This window comes from Papaver somniferum, unplaced genomic scaffold, assembly GCF_003573695.1.
Source record: "Papaver somniferum cultivar HN1 unplaced genomic scaffold, ASM357369v1 unplaced-scaffold_150, whole genome shotgun sequence".
NCBI classification, from domain to species: Eukaryota; Viridiplantae; Streptophyta; class Magnoliopsida; order Ranunculales; family Papaveraceae; genus Papaver; species Papaver somniferum.
Genome location: NW_020624377.1, coordinates 648,317 through 669,834, shown reverse-complemented (window position 1 = coordinate 669,834; position 21,518 = coordinate 648,317). Strand labels below are relative to the sequence as shown.

At 37.7% G+C, this 21,518-nt stretch overlaps 1 protein-coding gene across 1 annotated transcript; it reads right to left on the bottom strand.

Moving 5' to 3' along the window:
• Positions 1-123: 123 nt before the first annotated feature.
• On the bottom strand, positions 124-1,913 carry LOC113335873. The gene is made up of 2 exons (XM_026581897.1): positions 1,697-1,913; positions 124-1,619 (listed from the first exon to the last, which is right to left on the bottom strand). The coding sequence occupies exons 1-2, from the start codon at positions 1,911-1,913 to the stop codon at positions 124-126; spliced, it is 1,713 nt and encodes a 570-aa protein (XP_026437682.1).
• Between the last annotated feature and the right edge of the window lie 19,605 nt (positions 1,914-21,518).

Below are 21,518 nucleotides of genomic sequence, written 5' to 3'. Positions count from 1 at the left end.
TCTTATTAATAGCACGACTGTCCACACACATGCGCCATGAACCGTCCTTCTTAGGAATGAGTAACGCCGGAACTGCACAAGGACTAAGACTCTCCCTGATGAGACCCTTGGCTAACAACTCCCCTACCTGACGTTGTGTTCCTCGTGTTCTCTTGGGCTCATACGGTAATGAGCTCGATTAGGGAGAACCGATCCTGGTACTAAGTCTATCCGGTGCTGAATAGCTCGAGATGGAGGCAACCCATCCGGAAGGTCAACGGGAAAAATGTCTGCAAAGTCCGATAATACTCCCTGGATACATGACGGAACCGCCACAGTCGACGCAGATGCAAGAGAAAGGCCACACAGGATGAACACAATACCCTCATCCATCATCTCGGTCTCAAACGTACGCCAAGACAGAAAATTGGAAGCCAGATTAGAGAGTGGTTTGTGCACAGTTTCCTTGGCAGGTACTAACGTGACGCGAGTCGATTTGAACAAGAATGAATATGTGTTTAGTTTACCATTGTGAATTACCTCCCTGTCGTATTGCCAAGGTCGTCCCAATAGCAGATGACAAGCATCCATAACCACGACATCACACCACAAAGCATCCTCGTATACAGAACCAATGGAAAACTTCACAAGACAACGTTTGGAAATAGTTACCTCCGAACCTTTACTCAGCCAGTGAAGAGAGTACGGACTAGGATGTTTCTCTGTCGATAACTTGAGTTTTCTCACAGCCTCTTCAGACACCACGTTCTCACAGCTGCCTGAGTCAATGATCATTCGACAGACTTTTCCTTCTATGGTGCACGTTGTCTGGAAGATGTTCTTTCTGAGCCATGACTCGTCAGTGTCAACCTTCGGCGTCAGGAACGATGGTCGAGAAATCATCAAGCAGTCACCTTGGTCTCCTGGCAGAAATACTTCATCGAACTCAGTTGATGTCTCCTCCGCATCAGCAAATATATCATCAGCAGCAGTCGGCTCTACAAGTAAAGCTTTGCCAGGTCGACCAGCCTTACGACAATCGTTTGCCAAGTGACCAGGATCACCACAACGGTAGCATTTAGGACCAGGCCTTTGAGACGTACTAACATTCTGTTGAGCGGAAGCAATCTGTGAAGGAGTAATAGTAGGACGGCCAACAGCTGCTCTAATTGACTTACGGGATAATTGTTTTTCCAAACGCAGAGCTCGTTGGTGAACCTCAGACACAGAAAAATAATCAAACATATTTAGTGTGTCTTGGAAAGTCTCACGTAGACCACCTATATAGCGGGAGACAAGCTGATCATCGGTGTCTGTAATACCTGACCGAGTGACCAAATCATAGAACTCTTTTGTATATTCATCAATGGAACGAAAACCCTGACGAAGGTTTTGTAAACGAATATACAGTTCTCTGGTATAGTTAAATGGCAAAAAGGCTGAACGCATACACTTTTCAAGCCTTGCCCAGGAAGAAATAGGAGTTTTACCTTTTTGAATCCGGGAAGCTTTCAGTTGACGCCACCAAACAGCAGCCCTACCCCGAAAGCGTGTAGCCACAAGCGGAACCACTCGATCATCAGGAACCCTCTTAAATTCCAGAACTTCCTCCACAGTAGAAAACCAGTCGATACAATCCTCTGGTGTCAACCCGCTACCATGAAACTCAGGAATTCGATGCGGAATGATGATTCCCAACTCCTAGATTCACGCTCACGCCCAGCAAAAGGGTTATCAGTATCATTATCGTCATCGGCATCAGATGAATTGGACTCATCAATAGGAGGATGACGGCGCTCATGTCGTTGTAACAGGGTTGCTACCTGACCGGCGAGCTGCTCAACCGTGCGTGATAGTTCATCGTATCTCGTTCTCTCCATTACCTCCTCAACTAAAGCCTCGCGAGGACCACCCTGACCTCTACCACGAACCATGTTGGAAGGATCGATACCCAGTTTCTGAATACCAAATGGTGTAGAATGTTAGTACTAGAAATCACACAATGAATAAACTTCTCAAAGGAAGAGTTTTCTTTTCTCAAAAATCTGCCGATCTTCCTTACAAACGTGGCCATATATAGGCCTTATGGGATATGCCAATATCTTTTATGATTAATGCTAATAAAGAGGAAATCCTACTAAATATAATATCATGCCAATACTAGCAAGATATCTCTTATTTCCTAACAAAAATAACAAATAGGAAAATATTTAACGGATATTCTTTCGTCGATCCCTTCCTTCCAAGTAGGATTCTGCCATATCTTGCACTACATCAAAAATGAAGAAGAAAAAGAATAGATCGAGAAAATGAAGAAAAAATGGATTTGGTTATTGCTTTTATATACTTAAGGGTGTTTTCGGTATTTAAAAATACGTCCTCATATGTTGTACACGTGTACAGGACCATGGGATAAAGTTTTAGGTCCAATTTTGTTGTTTTCTTTTTATTATGGACCTCCAATTACTGGGCTTTAGTGGGTGGACCTGCCACTAACTAAGACCACTGTAATAGTACCTAATGGTAATTCCTACTTTTTTTATTAACTTAATGAAGACTCAAGATATGAATGTTAATTCATGAGATCCTCTTTTCGAAAGGACTCGAGATATTCCATACTATATAAGACAAGCAAGCTTCTTCGAGTTGATTAGAGAACACACACTGCGTGTATTTTGTAAAACCAGAATATCATCATGGCTTCCTCCTCTCTTAGTCTTATGAGCATTTTGGTTGTTCTCTTAGTAGCCACAACAGCAACTGCAACAAGGGAAGTTATTAAGAATTTCGGTAATATCAAAGTCTCGGTTGATCAAGTTTGTTCAAGGACAAGAAACCCTGGTTTCTGCATGGGTGTATTGCCTCCTGGGGTAGCGAACCAAAACCTTGAAACCGTATCAAGAGCTCTTATTAATCAGGAAATGGTTGAAGCCATCGAAATATATAACCAGATAAAAGATTGGATTCCGCAAGCTGCTGGTGCTCAACAGGGGCACCTTAATTATTGTCTCAGGGTTTATGGTTCCGCTATTAACAGTGTTAAAGCAGCTTGAAATCTACTTGGATCAAAGCAATATCTTGGACTCAACAGAAAAACTGTTCAAATTGCAAATTATGCAAACAGTTGCGAAAGTTCGTTTAGTTCTTCACCCAGGGCTGTATCTCCATTAACGCAGCAGAATAGCGATTTCTCTAATTTGGTGGATGCACTATCAGCCACTTCTTATCTACTTAGTCACTAATGATTCGAATTTTTGTCTTTTGGTGCTAAGTATCTCCAGAATTATGTTCAACATTTTTGGTTAATAAAAGTAAAATCATACCCAAAATTAAAGATCAGGTTTTTGTCTAACCAAATTTACAAACTACCTAATAATTTTTACATTCTAAGAGAGCCTGCAAATTTACAACGCATGTACTAAGATTTTTACATTGGTTCCAGAAATCTTAAATTCTACTCCACTCCCACACAACTTCATAATGTTGGGCTGCCAAGTCTCTGTTGTGTGAGCATCGATCTTCTTCTAAATTTGGTAGATGTCTCTTCCTCCTGAAACAGCAATCTGAGAGGGAACCCTGGTTCAACATCCCCTATCCCACCAACTCCACTGAATTTAATTGTGTCTTGTGGCTATGTCGGGAGCCCGACAGTTAAACTGCTCTCGAGCCCACTCAAATTTGTGGTCACTGTTGCGGAATTTGTAGGGAATACACGAGTTCTTCCTATCTGCTGCATCATCTCGATAAGTAGAAATCTTCTGTAGTATTGGGTTGTATTCGTAATTTGGAGTCGACACTATCAATATTTCGGGACTGAAAGGAAAGTACTGAACACAATGTTACCAAATGCACATGCTTCATCCTCCAGCATCTGCTCAATCACCTGCACATGCTTTCAACATGTTAATTACATTGTTTTCTGAAATATAAAAATGGAACTATAACATCCTCATTTCTTCGAGAGTGTGTGCAACCAAGAAAAGTATTATTAAAGATTATGAGAACCTAGATGGCCAATACATAAAACCAGTGTGGCATTCTAATATGACATGGGGCAGTGAAGATCAAGCAATTGTGAGGTATTGGTGAGAGAAAGTAGTTGCGGGAAGAAAAAGAGTTCTCACTAGATCTTGTCAATATTGTAGAAAAACCTACTTCTCCAAGGTTTTAAATTTAGGTGCAAAGCAAAGAAAGGGAACATCAAATACCTCCAAGCAAATACCAACATCGAATCCATACTAGTGTCAAACGAGGTGATGGAACCATCATATAGCTGAGCGGATATGAGGCTTGATATTGGTGAATCTTGGCCATGCACTGCACTTAGTTTAGAGTGGAGAACCTGCCATTATTGACACAGTTACAGAGCGATTAATTGAAAGATCCAGTAAACTGACAAACATCTTTCAAATGTGAAATCAAGTAACTCGTTAGCAGTTCACACCTTTGCAGCACGAGCGTGTAAGTTTTTTACGAGAAATATCCACACCAACTGTTACAAAACATTATAGACCCAAATTCTAAAAGAAAAACAGAACATTAAATAGGTATGAGATTGGGGTAATATTACAAAACATAAACGGTACGAAATATTTACCAATGTTGCAGCACAGGACTCATTCATGTGTTTCACTGCATATTTAACCCGTTGCTTCAAAGAGGAGGGCTAAGCAATCCCTGCTGCATTCGATCCTTCAGAGGCTCTTGTACCCGCAACAAATTACGTAAGGACAATCTTCTGAAAAAGAGATAAGATTTGTCAAAATAAAGAGAAGAACATTCAGAGACTTGCCAAATATGATAAACTTAGTTTAAAAAGATTAAGTTAAGAATTCACATGATTATACTCGTGAAACTAAAAAACTATAAACAAGAAACTAGATGAAGCAAAAAAGTCTCTGTTACATTTATGTGGGGGCGAGGTGATTTTCACTAGTCTAACCACACATAGAGCTGACATGAAAATGGAGGAATTGATAACAGTGACATGAAAGAAAAAAGAAACTCACTTAAAGATGGCAATGATATAGGCATAGCAGAACCACCAACTGAACCCAGAACGAAGAGCTGAAGTGGGCAACTCAGTGATCCAGATTGAGCAACAAACATTTGTGTAACACATGTTCCAATCTGAAGAACCACGAAACCGCTTCCGATTTCCAACTCGAATTCTTCACAACTTTTAAGAGTTTCTTTCATATCTTCTTCTCTTTCTCTAACCAATGAGATATCATTGTAGTTGTAAGAAATCTTACAACTATACTCCACTTGATCTAAATACTTTTCTATGTAATCATTTCGAATAATGATCTTATTGATTGAATGTATTCAAATTGTTTACAAGATAGATGGAAATCTATAATAATACTTTTTGTAAACTAAACTCACTTTCTTTCTCTTTCAACCTCTCTTACAAGACTTGTCCTAGAATACTTTACAGGACAACTACTCTCTCCTTTATATAAGGTTTTACATAGTGGATGACAGCTAAGAATCCCTTTATTTTCGGGATTTCTGTGCGACATGTTCGCTTATATACAATCGCTCATCTTCGCATATCTTACATCTTCGCATAACTCCTCACACTTTACCCGTGACTTTACTGACATCATCTGATGTGACATCTCAATATGTTGTGTGTGATATTCCTCGCGTATGTTGTATTCTTCACTTCGCATGATTATTAATATGTGCGATATTTAACTCCTACATTTGCCTCTTCTCATGTCTCTTGATTCTTCAATGTGAGCGATATGAGAAATTATCCGTTTTCAAATCGCACATGCTTATCCTTTTACATTTTATTTCATCGACAGTTATCCGGGTTTCAAGCTCCTCTCTACACGTGTTGATTTTCTTCCTTTTTTACCGGCTTGAACCGTCTCCAACCGGTAACCTCTTTTGACCTATTTAAGGGTTTTATCCACAAGATTTTCTTATTTCATCATTCATCCTCTCTCTCTTAATCTTTGTCTGCTACTTCCCAGTTCTGTTGTTGTTGTATTGATTTCTTCTGTTATTGTTCTTCTACCATGAATCCCGAATCAAGGTTTGTTTCTTTTCTTCATTGATTTTAACCATTACTTATTATTATTATATGGTATGATTCCCGGACTTTCGCAGAAAAATTAGTGCTCTTCGAATTATGCAAAGACCCAATTATTCTTCAAGTGAAAATAAAGAAACACAAAAGAAGAACCCCAGTGTCGATAATGAACCTCACCACAAGGAATCTCACAAGAGGAAGGCTTCACACAATAAAGAAGTAAGAAATACTCTACTGTCTCTAAACAATATTGTTGCCTCTATTTCTTATCTTCTTTATTTTCGCAGGCTTCTGATGCTGAAATAGTTGATGGCAAGAAACAAAAAGTTAAAAAGTCTCGCAAACCCGTACCTCTTTCTTCAAATCTCTCTATTTTGAATTTTAACGCTACAGACGTTGTCCCTGTATCCACAGCTCTTCCTTCGCACACTAATCCTCCTATCACTCCACCAATAAGTCAAACTCTTGAAAAGGATGTTTCCATTTCCCATACATCTCCTCATGGTTCTAAAAAGAATGTTCCTGCTACTCCTTCACCAACAAATCCTCTTTTGGATGAGAATGCTTATGTTTTGTATGAAGAACTTTTTAGAAATTCTCCTGCGAATAAGGAGTTTTCTCTTAGCCAAATACTGAAAAATACTCCCCCTGTTGCCTCTGCGAATCCATCGCATATATTTTTTCCTTCACCTATTATCTCTAGCTCTCATCCGAACCTTCCTCAAGATAAATCCACCATCCCAACAACTTCTGCTATTCCTCCTTCCCTTTCCTTATTGGATTCTCTTCCTTTGAATAAAAAGGGTTTGGATAGCGTAAAATTGGCTACTCAAACTCTTTTCGATGTTATCAACTCTGCCCAATCTTTAACCGATGATCCTTCCAAACTTCGCTCCTGTTCTTGTTGACAAGGCTTCACGAGATGAGGTCCTTTCTCAAATTGACCCGAGTTTCCACGTCGCTCTAGATGTTTTGGTAATTATCCTTCACACCTTAAATTTTGTCTTCTTTAGTGACATTTCCAAGTATTAATCTTTATCTTTTTCTTTTTAGGAATCTCATCGTCGTATGATGCTAGCTGAAAAGCATTTTGAGTCTAGATGTTCTCAATTGGAACTCTCGCAGAAAAATATCTCTTTGGAAAAGGAAATACAAAGATTGAGAGGGGAACTTCAGATTTCAAATTTTGAGGCTAAAAATCTTCGCAGCGATAATCAGAAACTTAGAGGTACTTATTGTTATCTTTGAGTCACTTATTGTATTTTTTACTTCTTCCCATACGTTCATTTTATAAATTTCTTCATGCATTTATTAAGATTTAAACCAGAAGCGAACGAATGAGAGATATGAATTTCAATTCCTTGTCGAATATGCCCAAGCGAATAACGCGAAGTTACAGTCTCAACTAAATCAATTAAATCATCAATATTCATATGCACATAATCAGATTGACCATCTTTCCCATGAAAATGATCGTCTTACTCAAAAAATTGATTTTCTTAGCGATCAAATATGTTATTTTTCTAAGTTATCACACGATGCTGACTTACTTCATCAAACCTTATCAGAAGAAAACCACACCCTTTCTAGGGAAAACTGTCCTTTTCAAAGAAAGAAGAAATATTTTCACAACAGTATTCAATTCTTCATGAAATAAATGAAAACCAAGCGTGAACTCTTCGCGTATAGAAGGAGCAGTACGAGACTTCGCTTAAAGATCTGAGTTCCCAAAATGAGAAATTAATTCAGAATAATATAAATCTTTCTGTGAAGAAGAACCAATTTCAAGAACAATATGTCCAGCTGAAGAATTCTTATGATGTTCTTAAGAAAAAAAACAAATCTCTTTCTTCTGAAGAAAAGAAAATTCGCTCTCGTCTCAGTGGTTCAGTTGGTGATGGATTTGATAAGGCCATGGAAAGTATGAAGGACAATACCCTTGCTTTTTTCAAATTCTTCCAAGGTAGTCAACTAGGGTTGACTGCCTCATGATAATTTCCCAGCATTTTTTTTATGCAATGTTAACTTTTATTTCTACTTGTAGATTCTGAAGCATCGCACCAATCTGCTGTCGCTCAACTGAATTCTGAATTATCCAAAGTTCGCAAAGAGTATGCTAATTTGGAATTATCTCGTGGTAATCTTGAGTTTTCTCTTTCTGCGTCTCGAAACAGAGAACGAAGAAGGTTTGCATTCCAGAAGAATTTCCTAGAGATAAATGCTAGAAATCTTGAAAGGGCTGTTATTCGCAAAGGCCACTCTAGTGCTCAATCTGTTATTGATGGGATTCTTTATAGCAATTCTCTTCCAGCAATAAAACTCCTCGTATCCAATGTGGGTGAAGATGAAGAATATCCTGAACCAGATAGCGATTTTGACTTTTTAAGCGATGATGAGAAGGATCAAGGTGATGAAGAAATTCAGCAAGAAGAAGAGAAATCTACTAATGATGCCGGTATTGAGATTGAAAATCCTGAGCCCAGCGCTAAAGTCTGATGTTACTGTTTGATCATTCTTGATTTCTTTTCTTTATTTTGATGTTTTTTTTTTTGGTCCTTCGCACCTCCTTTAGACTTGTTTATTGCAAGGAAGATAATACATTGTTATTTTAATTCCCATACTTGCCTCTTATTATATTGCTTGTGAGAAACAATTGTGCGAATTTATCAGTAGTTTATTTAATTTATTTGGGAGGTCTTATGCTGCCTTCCTACGTAAAGGTCTTATTTTGCCCCATTTTTCGTGCGACGAGATCGCAGGAAGTCTTTGTATTTTAGTACATTGACCCATTGATCTCGTCTTATCTTTTTTTGCTTGTATTATTTCCTCTTCAGGTTTCTTGCATAAATGTCACAAGTCTTAATACTCCCATGAGTAAAGGCTTTGCGACATTTACGTCTTTTGACACAATTAAGCTCCTTAATGGAGGGTGCCGTCCTTATCTTCCCCTATGGTGATCCTTCAAGGAATCTTACCTCTATCTGGTTAAGATTATGGCTCTTCCCATCCTGCTTTTCAACAACCAGCTGATTTCGCAATCTCGCATACACTACCTATAGGGTTTATGGCAACAAGATTGCACCCTAAGTGGGGTATCTTCGGACCGAGTGCATCATAGTCAGGACTTTTCAAGAGTGGCAAGGTACGCTCCAGACGTCCGGGGCACTCTTGACTCAACCGTGTACCTCGGCGCCATGATCGAGTTTCTGCACTCCTTAGGAGAGCCTTTCTCACCTTAGGCTCTCAATCTAAGATTAGTATCTTAGACTAAAAATTTAAAGTATCTCTCCCGGATGGGCATTATCGTTTAATTCTCACCCCAAATCTCCACAACTCAAGTTCCGGGGTCGGTGTAGCCTTCCCTTAAGTCATGCCTTCTAGGTATTTCCAATTATGACGTGTGTTAGGTCTTACTATTTTGCCTCTTGCATATGAGCGAACTAGGGTGCACGCCATATTTGGATTCCTAGCCAATCTGATAATAAATATCATTTTCTGTAGCCTTTTATAAAGGTCTTATTTCTCTTTTTATTAACTTTTTAGCGAAACATTCGGGCTACATTTCTATTCAAAAATATGAACTTTTAAAACTTCAACTGTACATGCGAATTGATTCGCGAGTAATTATGGATAATATTTCTTCAAGAATTGTCTATTTCAAGGGCGATCCAACTTACGACCTGTATCTCGTCCTTCAGGATCCATTAGTTCATAGGATCCCTCTCCAACTATTCTTTTTATTATATAAGGTCCATCCCAGCTTTTCTCCAACTTTTCATCTTTTCCTCTTTGATAAATTGGAATTTCGCGTAGCACCAATTCGCCTGGTTGAAATTCTCTTATTTTAACTCGCTTGTTGTATTCTCGAGCTAGTCTTTTTTGATAATTTTCCATATGCTGCAAAGCGACTTCTCATACCTCCTCCAAATCATCCAACTTTGTTAAAATCAAATCCGCTCTTAAATTCTTTTCTCAAGCTTCTCTCTTTGTGGTAAGGATGATCACTTCTGTTGGTAGTACTGCCTCTACTCCATATGTCAGGCAAAAGGGCGACATTCCTGTTGTTTCTCTTCTTGTAGTTCTGTAAGCCCATACTACATTATATACTTGTTCGCACCATCCTTTATTGTGCCCTTCTAATTTTTTCTTCAGATTGTCTACGATTTTTTTGTTCGTAGCTTCTACCTGTCCGTTACTTTGAGGATACAAAGGAGTAGATTTGCCACTCTGAATTTTGAACGCATTGAGCAACATTGTTATATTCTCGCCTTCAAACTGCTTCCCATTATCAGACACCAATTGTGCAGGAATACCAAATCTTCATATGATATTTTCAAAAATGAATTTAAATATGTCTTTATCGCGAATATGTTGAACTGCTTTTACTTCTGCCCATTTAGTGAAATAGTCAGTTGCGACTATTAAGAATCTTTTCTGTCCCGTCCCTGGTATAAATGGTCCAACAATATCTATTCCTTATTTCCCAAAGTGCCACACATTTGTCGATGTGTTAAGCATATCCCCAGGTGCATGTATCTTCTTGCCATGATGTTGACATACTTCGCATCTCCTCGAAACTTGTTTTGCATCTTCATGCATATATGGCCAGTAATAGCCCTGTATTTTTGCTCTATATCCAAGTGATCTTCCTCCACTATGGTTTCCAGCATCGCCATAGTGTAATGCCTTTAGAATTTCGATTCCCTCCGTTCGCGTAAGACATCTAAGTGAAGGTCCAAGAAATGATATCTTATAAAGAACTCCATCCCTTAATTCATAATTTGTCGCACAGCTCTTTAATTTGTGTGCTTCTAATCTTTTCCTCAGCAATTCTCCCTTCTCAAGATAAGAGTGTATCTCAGTTCTCCAATCCTTTTCTTCGCTCAAATTTTCTTCTTGTGTTCCGTCTACGATCATCACATCTGTTGGCACTTCTTCACTCTTTTCTATAGATGGTAACAAAAGTGTTTGTATTTTTATATCCCTTGCAACTGGATCTACTAACATTGATGGTATGAACGCCAATGCATCCGCAAGCCTGTTATCTTTTCTCCCTATGTGTCTCCAACCTATTTTTGGAATTTGCATTACTAAATCCATAACGAGTTTCCTATATTTTTGCAAAAATGGTTCATTAGTACTATATGTGCCTTCTATCTGACGATTTACGAGATGAGAGTCGCTAGTTATTCGCGCATCCTCAATTTTCATTTCAATTGCTAATCTTAGTGCATGAACAATCGCTTCATATTCAGTTTCATTATTTGTGGATGCGAAATCTAATCTAAAAAAATAAGCCATTTTCGTCCCCGTTGGTGAAATGAATACAATACCAATCCCATTGCCTTCTCCATTGGAGGATCATCCACCAAAATCTCCCATCTGTCTGAATTTTGCTCAGTTAATAAATCATTAGGATTTCCATGTTCGTCATCTACCTCCATCATTTCTTCTACATATTCATCTTCTTCTATTGGAAATTCTGCGAGAAACTCTGCGATAACTTGAGATTTCAGTGAAGACAAAATTTCATAGCCGATCTCATAATTTCCTAACTTTGCATTCCACCTTTCTATTCTTCCCGACCTCATCGAATTCGTCATTGCATTTTCAATTGGTATTCTTGTTAATGCTTTAATTTTGTGGGCTTGAAAATAAATGTGAAGCTTGAATGATGCATATACCAGTGCGAGAATCATTTTTTCGATTTTTGAATAATTTTTCTCTGTGCAATTATAGGTTTTGCTTATATAATATAATGGTTTTTCCACACCTTCCTCCGGTCGTAATAATACTGCACTTAATGCATGGGATGTTGATGCTAAGTACAATAATAGTTCTTCTCCTTGTTTCGCCTTTTGCATAATGGATAGGTTCACCAAATAATCTTTTATGCTTTGCAATGCTTTATCACACTCCATTGTCCATTCAAATTTGGTTCCCTTTTTTAATATGTTGAAAAAGTGTATGCATTTGTCCGAAGATCTCGCAATAAATCTACCCAACAATGCTATCAACCCATTCAATTTTTGAACATCCTTGACTGTTGCAGGTGGTGGCATATCTATGATCGCTTGGACTTTTTCCGGATCCACTTGTATTCCTTCCTTAGATACAATATAACCTAGGAATTTTCCTGATGGTACACCAATTATGCATTTTTCTGTATTTACCTTAATATTGAATGTTCGCATTTGTTCAAATATTTCTCGCAAATCATCAACATGGTCTTTCGCCTCTTTGCTTTTAATCAGCATATCATCTACATAAACTTCCAGTGTTTTATGGATCCATTTTTCAAATACTTTCTGTACCATTCTTTGATACGTCGCACCGGCATTCTTCAATCCAAACGGCATTTTCGTGTAACAATATAAACCTCTTGGTGTGAAGAAAGCAGTGTGTTCTTGATCTTCTTCTGCTAATGGAATATGATTATAGCCTTTGTACCCATCTAACATCGTGACTCTATCATTCCCTGACGCAGACTCCACCATTTGGGGTATGTCGGGTAGAGGGAAGCTATCTTTCGGGCGCGCTTTATTTATATCTGTAAAATCTATACAGATCCTAATTACATTGTTCTTTTTAGGTACCACCACCATATTTGCTATCCATTCTGGATATTTTGCTTCTCTTATAATTCCTACATCCAACATCTTTTGTAACTCTTCTTCGATTTTAGGATGATAATCAGTTGCAATTTTCCTTATTCTTTGCTTAAATGGTTTGACATTCTTCTTAATGTCTAATCTATGGCATGCGACAAATGCATCTATTCCTTGCATTTCATCCATACTCCATGCGAAAATATCACTATATGCTCGCAGAATGTTTATTGTTTTTTCTTCTTCTTCTTTACCCATTTTGGTTCTGATTCTTAATATTTTTGGTTCTTCTTCAGTTCCTATATTTATTTCTTTTGTTGGTTCTGCTGCGGTAAAATTCTCCTTTGGTTGGCCCATATGTGTTGGTTCCTTAATTTCTTTAATTCGTTCACCTTCCTCAGTTTGTTTTTCACCTGACATTCCTTTTCCTTCCTTTGCTCTTATCATGTATATTCAAAACTCCTCTTCTTTTCTTTGTTCTTTCGCTTTTCTACATCTATCCTTTCGTTTCTTTGCTCGTCCTTCATAATTTCGTACTTCTATTTGATTTCAAGTGTCCGCAGCCTTAACATCTCCTTTGATTTCACCTATACCGCTTGGAATTGGAAATCTGATACATCGATGTAACGTTGACGCAACTGCCTTTAATCCATGTACCCATGGTCTTCCCAACAACATGTTGTATGGTGACTCAATGTCAAGCACACACAGTGTTACCTTATTCTAGATCTCTCCCAGCAATATTCGCATCACGATTTCTCCCCTTGGCTTTGTAATTGCTCTATTGAATCCATGAATATTATATGATGCGGGTGTCATTTCTTCATCTTTGTATCCCATTGCTTTAAATGTGCGATAAAATAATATATCAACTACACTTCCTGTATCTATCAATGTCTTATCAATCGCCCATCCTTCAAATGTCCTTTGTTGTGCAATAACGTTTTCTCGCTCAACTATGACCGTGATTACCAATGGATCTGTTCGCTGTAAGTCTTCTTCTGGAATTTCACCTGTCGCAAAGGATATCTTCATCTTTTCCCAATCTTGTAATGGTAATTCTACCTTCATCGTTTCAATTTTCTTTCCTTCATGAATTCTTTTATGAATTTTCCCGGTTACTGTCGCTTGGAAATCTGCCTCAGAATTTGATACCTTAGTTATGTTATGACACTGTATATCTCTGCCTCTTTCTTGGACCGGTATGATTCTTGTTGTCTTCATTAGTCTTTTATGATTCTTCCTTAATTTCTCTTTGAATTTCAGATCTATTACCAGGATTTATCATCCAGAGCTGTTTCTAGCCCAAAAATGTAGTTGTAAGAAATCTTACAACTACACTCCACTTGATCTAATTACTTTTCTATGTAATCATTTCGAATAATGATCTTATTTATTGAATGTATTCAAATTGTTTACAAGATAGATGGAAATATACAATAATACTTTTTGTAAACTAAACTCACTTTCTCTCTCTTTCAACCTCTCTTACAAGACTTGTCCTAGAATATTTTACAAGACAATTACTCTCTCCTTTATATAGGGTTTTACATAGTGGATGACAGCTAAGAATCCCTTTATTTTCGGGATCTCTGTGCGACATGTTCGCTCATATACAATCGCCCATCTTCGCATATCTTACATCTTCGCATAACTCCTCACACTTTACCCGTGACTTTGCTGACATCATCTGATGTGACATCTCAATATGTTGTGTGCGATATTCCTCGCGTATGTTGTATTCTTCACTTCGCATGATTATTAATATGTGCGATATTTAACTCCTACAATCATAGCTAATGCAAACCAGAGACCCATTTGATGGAAGATTTTCCAATCGTCCTGCAAAAATAAAATTTGCATTAATGGCAAAACGACATGGTCAGAAGATTGAGGACAAGATTCTATCCTACCTGCCCTGTCCTGTACATATAAACCCAACAAAATCTCATCACTTGAAGATAAACAACACAGCTACCAGAGTTCACAGGTCATGGGTCAAGAATGCTCAAAACCACTGAGTTGTCCCACTGTTTTATTAGTGGGTTCAACCAATAGTTAGGCGAATGTAAACCAACCACAAAATGTTTTACTATGTCTAGTTGAAGCATATGGCGGTAAATGTAAACCAACCACAAAAAGTTGCAGTAGTTTATTTGTTTTACCCACCTGGAGAGATGAACATTAGAAGCATCTGCAACACCTGATTTTTCTGCAATGACATCAATGTAATATTCCCTGGAAGAAATATTAAGAGATAGAGGTTGAACAGGCTTCTGAAGTGAGCAAGGAATGCGTATAGCTTCAACGCAAATGCTTTCTTATGAAGGATTCCAATTAATTACAGCCTCAATACTTCAATAGTATCTGGAGAGTGCGGGTTCTGCTTTCGAATCCAAAGCTTTCCCTCATCAGTAGCTACTGAACCAGATGATGTAGCATCCCTCATGATAAGTGGGATACTTAGCAAGTGATCAGTTTCCACTTTGCGATCACATGCAGCAAGATTAGACGCAGGAACTAAACCCTTGAGATGACCTTTTCACATGCAGCAAGAATGGAACTAAACTAGTTAAAATTCAAGCACAACATCATGGGAAATTATATAACCTGGTAACAATTTAGAAAATTGCCATGAAAGCATAAAGAACCACTAACCTTGTCTGAAAATACATAAGATACACGAGTGACTAATTCATCACTTAGTTCTTTACCAGTGAGACCATTTGTCGCTGTACTCTAGATACCAAGCTGCATAATATCACATAATACAAAAAGGTCACAAAACAAAACAATCTTTGCGGTTACAATTAACATTCAAATTCAAAGAGTAAAAGGGAAAACAAACAAATATACCTTCACGATAGCAATCCTTGCAGCAGACTGCTCAGCATCTTTCTTTCTTTTGCAGACCTCAGAAGCAAGTCATATCCGGAAGCTGCAAGCAACAGCGAAACAAACAAGGATCTTGCTGCGGAATGGTTAACCATGGGCAAACATTTTGTGTCACTTCTTTCACGTCTTTTGTCTTGTAAACCGCCTTGACACCAAGTTTGTATAATAACTTTAGGAGTTGGTGGTGGTGCGATCTTGGGCACAACCAATTCAGTTCCCATTAATCCTCTTCAATGTTTCTAAACACAAATCAAAATACCTGCTAGATGAAAACCCAAATCAGTCAAAACTATAACCCATTAGGCCATTAAAGAAAAAAAACAAGCATAATCAAGATTTCTCCTCATACTATAGGCCTTCCTCTAAATAGGGGGAAAACCAAGTGACCTACATTATCATTTATACTCATAAAAGATGGTTTTTTTCTATTAACCCAAAGAAACCCATCTTGCATTTTAAATAAACAACACAAAGATCTCAGATACACAATCAATAATACTACTAACTAACCAATCCCTAGTTTCTTTAATTACCAAAAAAACAAAGAAAAAGAAAACTACCTGCACCGATTTTATACTCTAAGGGTTAGTTCAAAAGAATCAAAACATGAAAAAGATACGATCTTGGATCATTCTAACAAGTAAGAATTGTGTTGGAAGTTAAACCAAGATATAATGGTTTGGTTCGTGGGTCAACAAGTGTTGTTGACACAGTGCACGGATCAACAAGTATTGTTGACACGTCAGGGTGGATCAACAACATTGTTGATCCACTGCGTCTTATTTGGAAGTCGAAGCAAGTTGTGCCGGTTCCATACTGTTCTAGAAGAGTTCTATTTAGAGTTTGTGTTATGTTAGAAAAGTGTGCTTTGTTTAGAGTTTTATTTTATTAGGAAAGTACTCTGAGTGATTGTCAAGTTTGTGAGACTATAAGTAGGTTGTTAAGCCATGAGAGAATGTACACCGAATTTGATTATCAATGTAGTCTTTTATTTGCTTCCGCGTGTGCTTTCCTCTCTCTTACTCGATCCTACATTTGGTATCAGAGCAAGGTGAGAGGAAGGGAGAGGAGAAGGAGAAAGAGTTAGAGAAAGTTAAAGAAGGTTTACGTTTTTGGTAGAGAAGTGCGCAAAGTTCTGATGGTTGGAGAAGAAAGACGCCGCAGTTAGGGTTTGAGTTAGAAGTTTGTTGCGGCGTTGGTGTCTTCACAAGGGTTCGATAGTTTTTTAAAAAAAAAGTTAGCCTTGAAGCTGTGTTTGCTGCCTGCTTAGAAGAAGGAGTGGGAGCAAGTTATTGTTCGTGACTTGTTGCTTACCAAAAGCTGTTTAGGGTTTGTTCATGAAGGTCGTTAACAAGGAATCAAGGTTGTTGCTGCTATTATTAGCAGTAGGTGTTGGAAGTTGATGATGAGTTATGCTGAAAAAAGATGAAGATCGTGTTCGCTGGAGGAAACATAGTTTTGCAGGAGAAACAGATGGCGTGAGTATTTTGCTTGTTTCCCTGTTGTGTGAGAAACAAGTGTGTAAAGCATGTTTAATCAAAAGAATTCAACCACCGTATCTTGTATTCCGAAGAGGTTCAAGGGATTGTAAAGATGAGTTCGTTGTTGTTGATTTCAGAAGATGGAGCTGGGATGATGTTCTTGGCTGGTGATTGATCATCGGTGATGAAACAATGGCAGTGATGTTGATTCAACGAAGCTACTGGTGTTTGGTGGTCCTCGGTGATGGAAGATGAAGCTGTGATGGGTTACAAAAGGATTCGAAGTGGCTGCTTATCGGGTTGGTGATGTACGGTCCTGAACTAGAATCCTGATGTTGTCGACGTTAGGGTTTCTTAATTAAAAAAAAAAAAAAAAAAAAAGAAAAAGGAAAGTGTTATTGGAAGATTGTTACAGAGGATAATGTTACAAGTGAACAGAAGTGTGACAAGAGAATGCCACAGTTAAGTGTTACTGAAAAATTGTTACATAAGCGAACAGAAGAAAGTGTCACAGTTGGTGACAGGAGGCGTGACAAAAGTTTTATAACAGCGAAAAAGTGTGACAGTTTCTGTCAGAGGTGTTGCAGAAAGCAGATTTGATGTTGGTTGAGGTAAGAAGCTTTGGGTGAGTGGTTGATTCAAAGGGTTAAGTTATGGATTTGAAATATACGCAAGAGAAGATCAAAGTTGGTATTGCATTCAAGAAGGACTGGTACAGTTTGATGAAGTTGATCGAATTCAAAAACTTAGAATGACAAGGTATGTTGGGTGGTGATGTTTGAGATTAAGGGAGGATGGTAGGAGTTTAAGCTCAAACATGTTAAGCTTAATGGTGATTGAAGAGTTTGTGGAAGAAACTTGGAAGTCTTACAAAGTGTGGAAGACTTTGTGTTAGTTATTGCTTGTGGCAGAAGCGTAACAAGAGGAAGATTGTGAGAGAATCTTGAAGAACAAACAAGTGTGAAAGTTTCGACTCTAACAAGCGTGACTGGAACAAATAAGTAAAGTTGAAGAGAAGTAGAAGTACAACAGTAAGGTTGTGAAGTAAGAGAAGTAATCACCAGGGGTTGATGTGTGAGAAGACAACAAAAGGAGGTTAATACCTATGAGTTGTTGAGTTTGAGACGTCACAAGGTTGTGAGCGTGAAACAAGATCGTAGGAGAGTAAAGTTTACAAGTTGAATGAAGCAATCCCAGTGGGGATTTGGCTTAGAGTTGTGTGAAGCAATCCCAGTGGGGATTTGTCTAGAGAAGTGAAGCAATTCCAGTGTGGAATTTGAAGAGTTGAGTGGAAGTCCTGTGAGTGAAGTGGGTAAACAAGAGTTGAGTTAGAGATACAATGTTCAGTGAAGAAAGTTGAAGGTGAGCTACAATGCTCGGTGTTGAGTTAAAGAATTTGGTTTTATGTTTGGTTAGCAAGTTGAATAGAGCACAATGAGGTGCTTCTAGCTTGTTAAGGATTTGTTAAGAATGATGTTCCGCTGCAATAAAGAAGAAATAAGTTTGTGATGGTTGTTATAGTATGACGACATTATGGTATGTGTTTGAAGATTGTTGTTAAGCAAAATTAGAAGATTGCTTCGTTTTTAGTTGGTTTGTTTTTTATGCTTCATTTTTTAGTTAGTTTGATGTTTGTGCTTTGTTTTTTGAATTGAGTTTGAGTTTGATGACGGAATTCCGGTGAGATCATGAAGTTGGGATAAGCTATAATCGAGTATCAAGGAGTAAGGGTTTGTTGGTGGTATCTTTGAAGATGAGAAAAGACAAGAACGTGATAACGTTTATCTATAGAAGAATAGGATTGGAAAATGAGAAAAGACAAGGACGTGCAAACGTCAATTAATGGAAGAAGATGAGGAGTAAAAGAGGGTTACGAAATTCTCGTTGAATGATATCTTGGTTTAAGGGAGGATGTTGGAAGTTAAACCAAAATATAGTGGTTTGGTTCGTGGGTCAACAAGAGTTGTTGACACAGTGCACGGATCAACAAGTATTGTTGACACGTCAGGGTGGATCAACATACATTGTTGATCCACTGCGTCATATTTGGAAGTCGAAGCAAAGTTGTACCGGTTCCAGATTGTTCTAGAAGAGTTCTATTTAGAGTTTGTGTTATGTTAGGAAAGTGTGCTTTGTTTAGAGTTTTATTTTATTAGGAAAGTACTTTGAGTGATTGTCAAGTTTGTGAGACTATAAGTAGGCTGTTAAGCCATGAGAGAATGTACACCGAATTTTATTATCAATGTAGTCTTTTATTTGCTTCTGCGTGTGCTCTCCTCTCTCTTGCTCCATCCTACAGATTGTTAACCTCAGGAAATCGATCTTGCTCGATGATGACAAATAATCAAATTTCAACAATGTTAAATCCCCAAAATCCTACTTAACCATGTACAAAATTAAGGGGTTCCTTCGAATTCGTACTAATCAAGAATAAAAAACTGAAGAAAAAAAATTCAACGCACCTCTAATTTCTTGTTTTCGATTCCATTTCCTCCTTCCTGCTCAGTTTCAGGCAGTGAGTGTGACTAAATGAATCGAAGGGAGATAATGTTTCTCTCTACCTAGAAAGAGAGGGAGGAGCCAACTAATGGGACCGACTCATGGGCTCATGATTTCCCCGGATTTCCACGCATAAAAACAACATTTTTCTAGACACATCCGGTATTTTTTACCGAATAATACACCAAGAGAAAGCCCCTGGGCCCACTAGGTAAAAAATAGGGATGTTGTTTTTATTCACTTTAGAACCCACCATTTTTCGGGATTTCAATCTCGGCGAATCTATACTTGTGTTAAAAAAAAACTGTTGGACTTGTTTTCTACGTACCAATCCCAATTTTAAGAACATGGATGGAGTCCGTTTGAATTTTATCGGGTGATTTTTTGATGAAATTAGAATCTGCAGATCATAATTTCGGCTTCACATTGTACCCTTCATCGTATAGCCTCGTTCACACGCCAATCTCATTATTTTATTCTTAAATATAATTCCACAAGGAGAGTACCTGTTGGAATACATGTCACGTGTGACATATCCAATCCACCCACCGAGGAGATCAAGGTGGAATATTCAGAAGACTAAGACAAAGTCGGTAGAAGATTTACCTTTACCTAATCAAGTTTGTTATCTAGGTTTAGGTTTAGTAGTTATCCTATTATCCTATAAATAGGAATCATATGTAGTTGTAAACTCATCTGTTGTAAACTCATCTCACTGACTTATTTGAGATCTCTAATATATTTCACCATACGGGGTTTATCATTCATATTTTATGATGATACAGAGCAGGAAAAGATAAAGATCCTGATCAAAATTGTTTCCGCTTTCTCATCGATTTTTTTTCCCGATTTTATCGATTGATTTCTTTTAGCTAATATTTATTTATTTTTTTAATTTTCTTTTGAATTTAGCATATCAGAGTCATCATCTACTAATCACGAACCTTGTCTTTAACAAGGTTTATTTATCCATATCGTTTTCATATGGTAATCCATTGTCATCGCAGTCTGCTGATAGCATTATTTTTCTTTTGGAATCCTATTGTTTTCTAAAGATATGAGTTTCAATTTTAGTTCCATTCAAGACTAAAGCTATTATTTACTTGTCAACAGGATTTGAAATCTTGTTTTCTTTTTTTTGGTTTTGTTAGCTCAAACATATCTTTTTTCTGATCTATTTCCAAGATAATTCATGGTCAATTGTTGTCGATTCCTATTACAGCATAGACTCACGTTTTCTTTTTTTTTTTACTAACCACTGATGCTTTGTCATATGTGTTTTTTATTTTTTCCAACGATGTCAGGGTTTTCTTCATCTTGGTCTTGATTGCGTCAATCATAGCTTATTGGTCAAGCTAATATTTCTGAAACTAACTCATATTCCCAGCCAATCCCTTTTTATTTTTGGGTTTATGGCTTTAATATCCTCGCGTTTTTAGGGACCACCCGAAAGGATGTAGGGGCCATCAATTTATACCCAGCCAAAGACTCTAGTTAAGGGGTACCCTATATGATATTGAAGTTATATAAATGCCATTCTGGTAAAACTGTATAAAAACCAAATCAAAAAAAATTCTACTCATTTCAATTCTTCTTCTTCCAGTTTCATATTATCTTCCGATTGTGTAAGAAAAAAAAACTTTCCCTCGTTCTTGTGTTCAACCGAAACATCGCCGCGAATCGTAAAATCAAAACATCGTCGATTCGTTTATAAAACAATGGATTAGGGAAATGAAACCCACAGACCTAGAACCAAAAACGTTGCTCGGGGTATCGATCCAAAGATTGGGATTTTAGCAAGAAATAAAGAAATTGTTGCTGCAAATGAAGAAGAACGCGAAGAAGAAATACCCGTCGATGTAGTCGGTGGTGGCGATTCCGATAGTCAAACACTTCTTCAACTTCAAATGGCCCCAATTAGGTAAGAATCTATCATTTTTGGGGTTTATTTCGCTTTAATTCGACGAATCGAGAAAAAAAATTTCTAGGGTTTTCGGTTATTTATCCAGA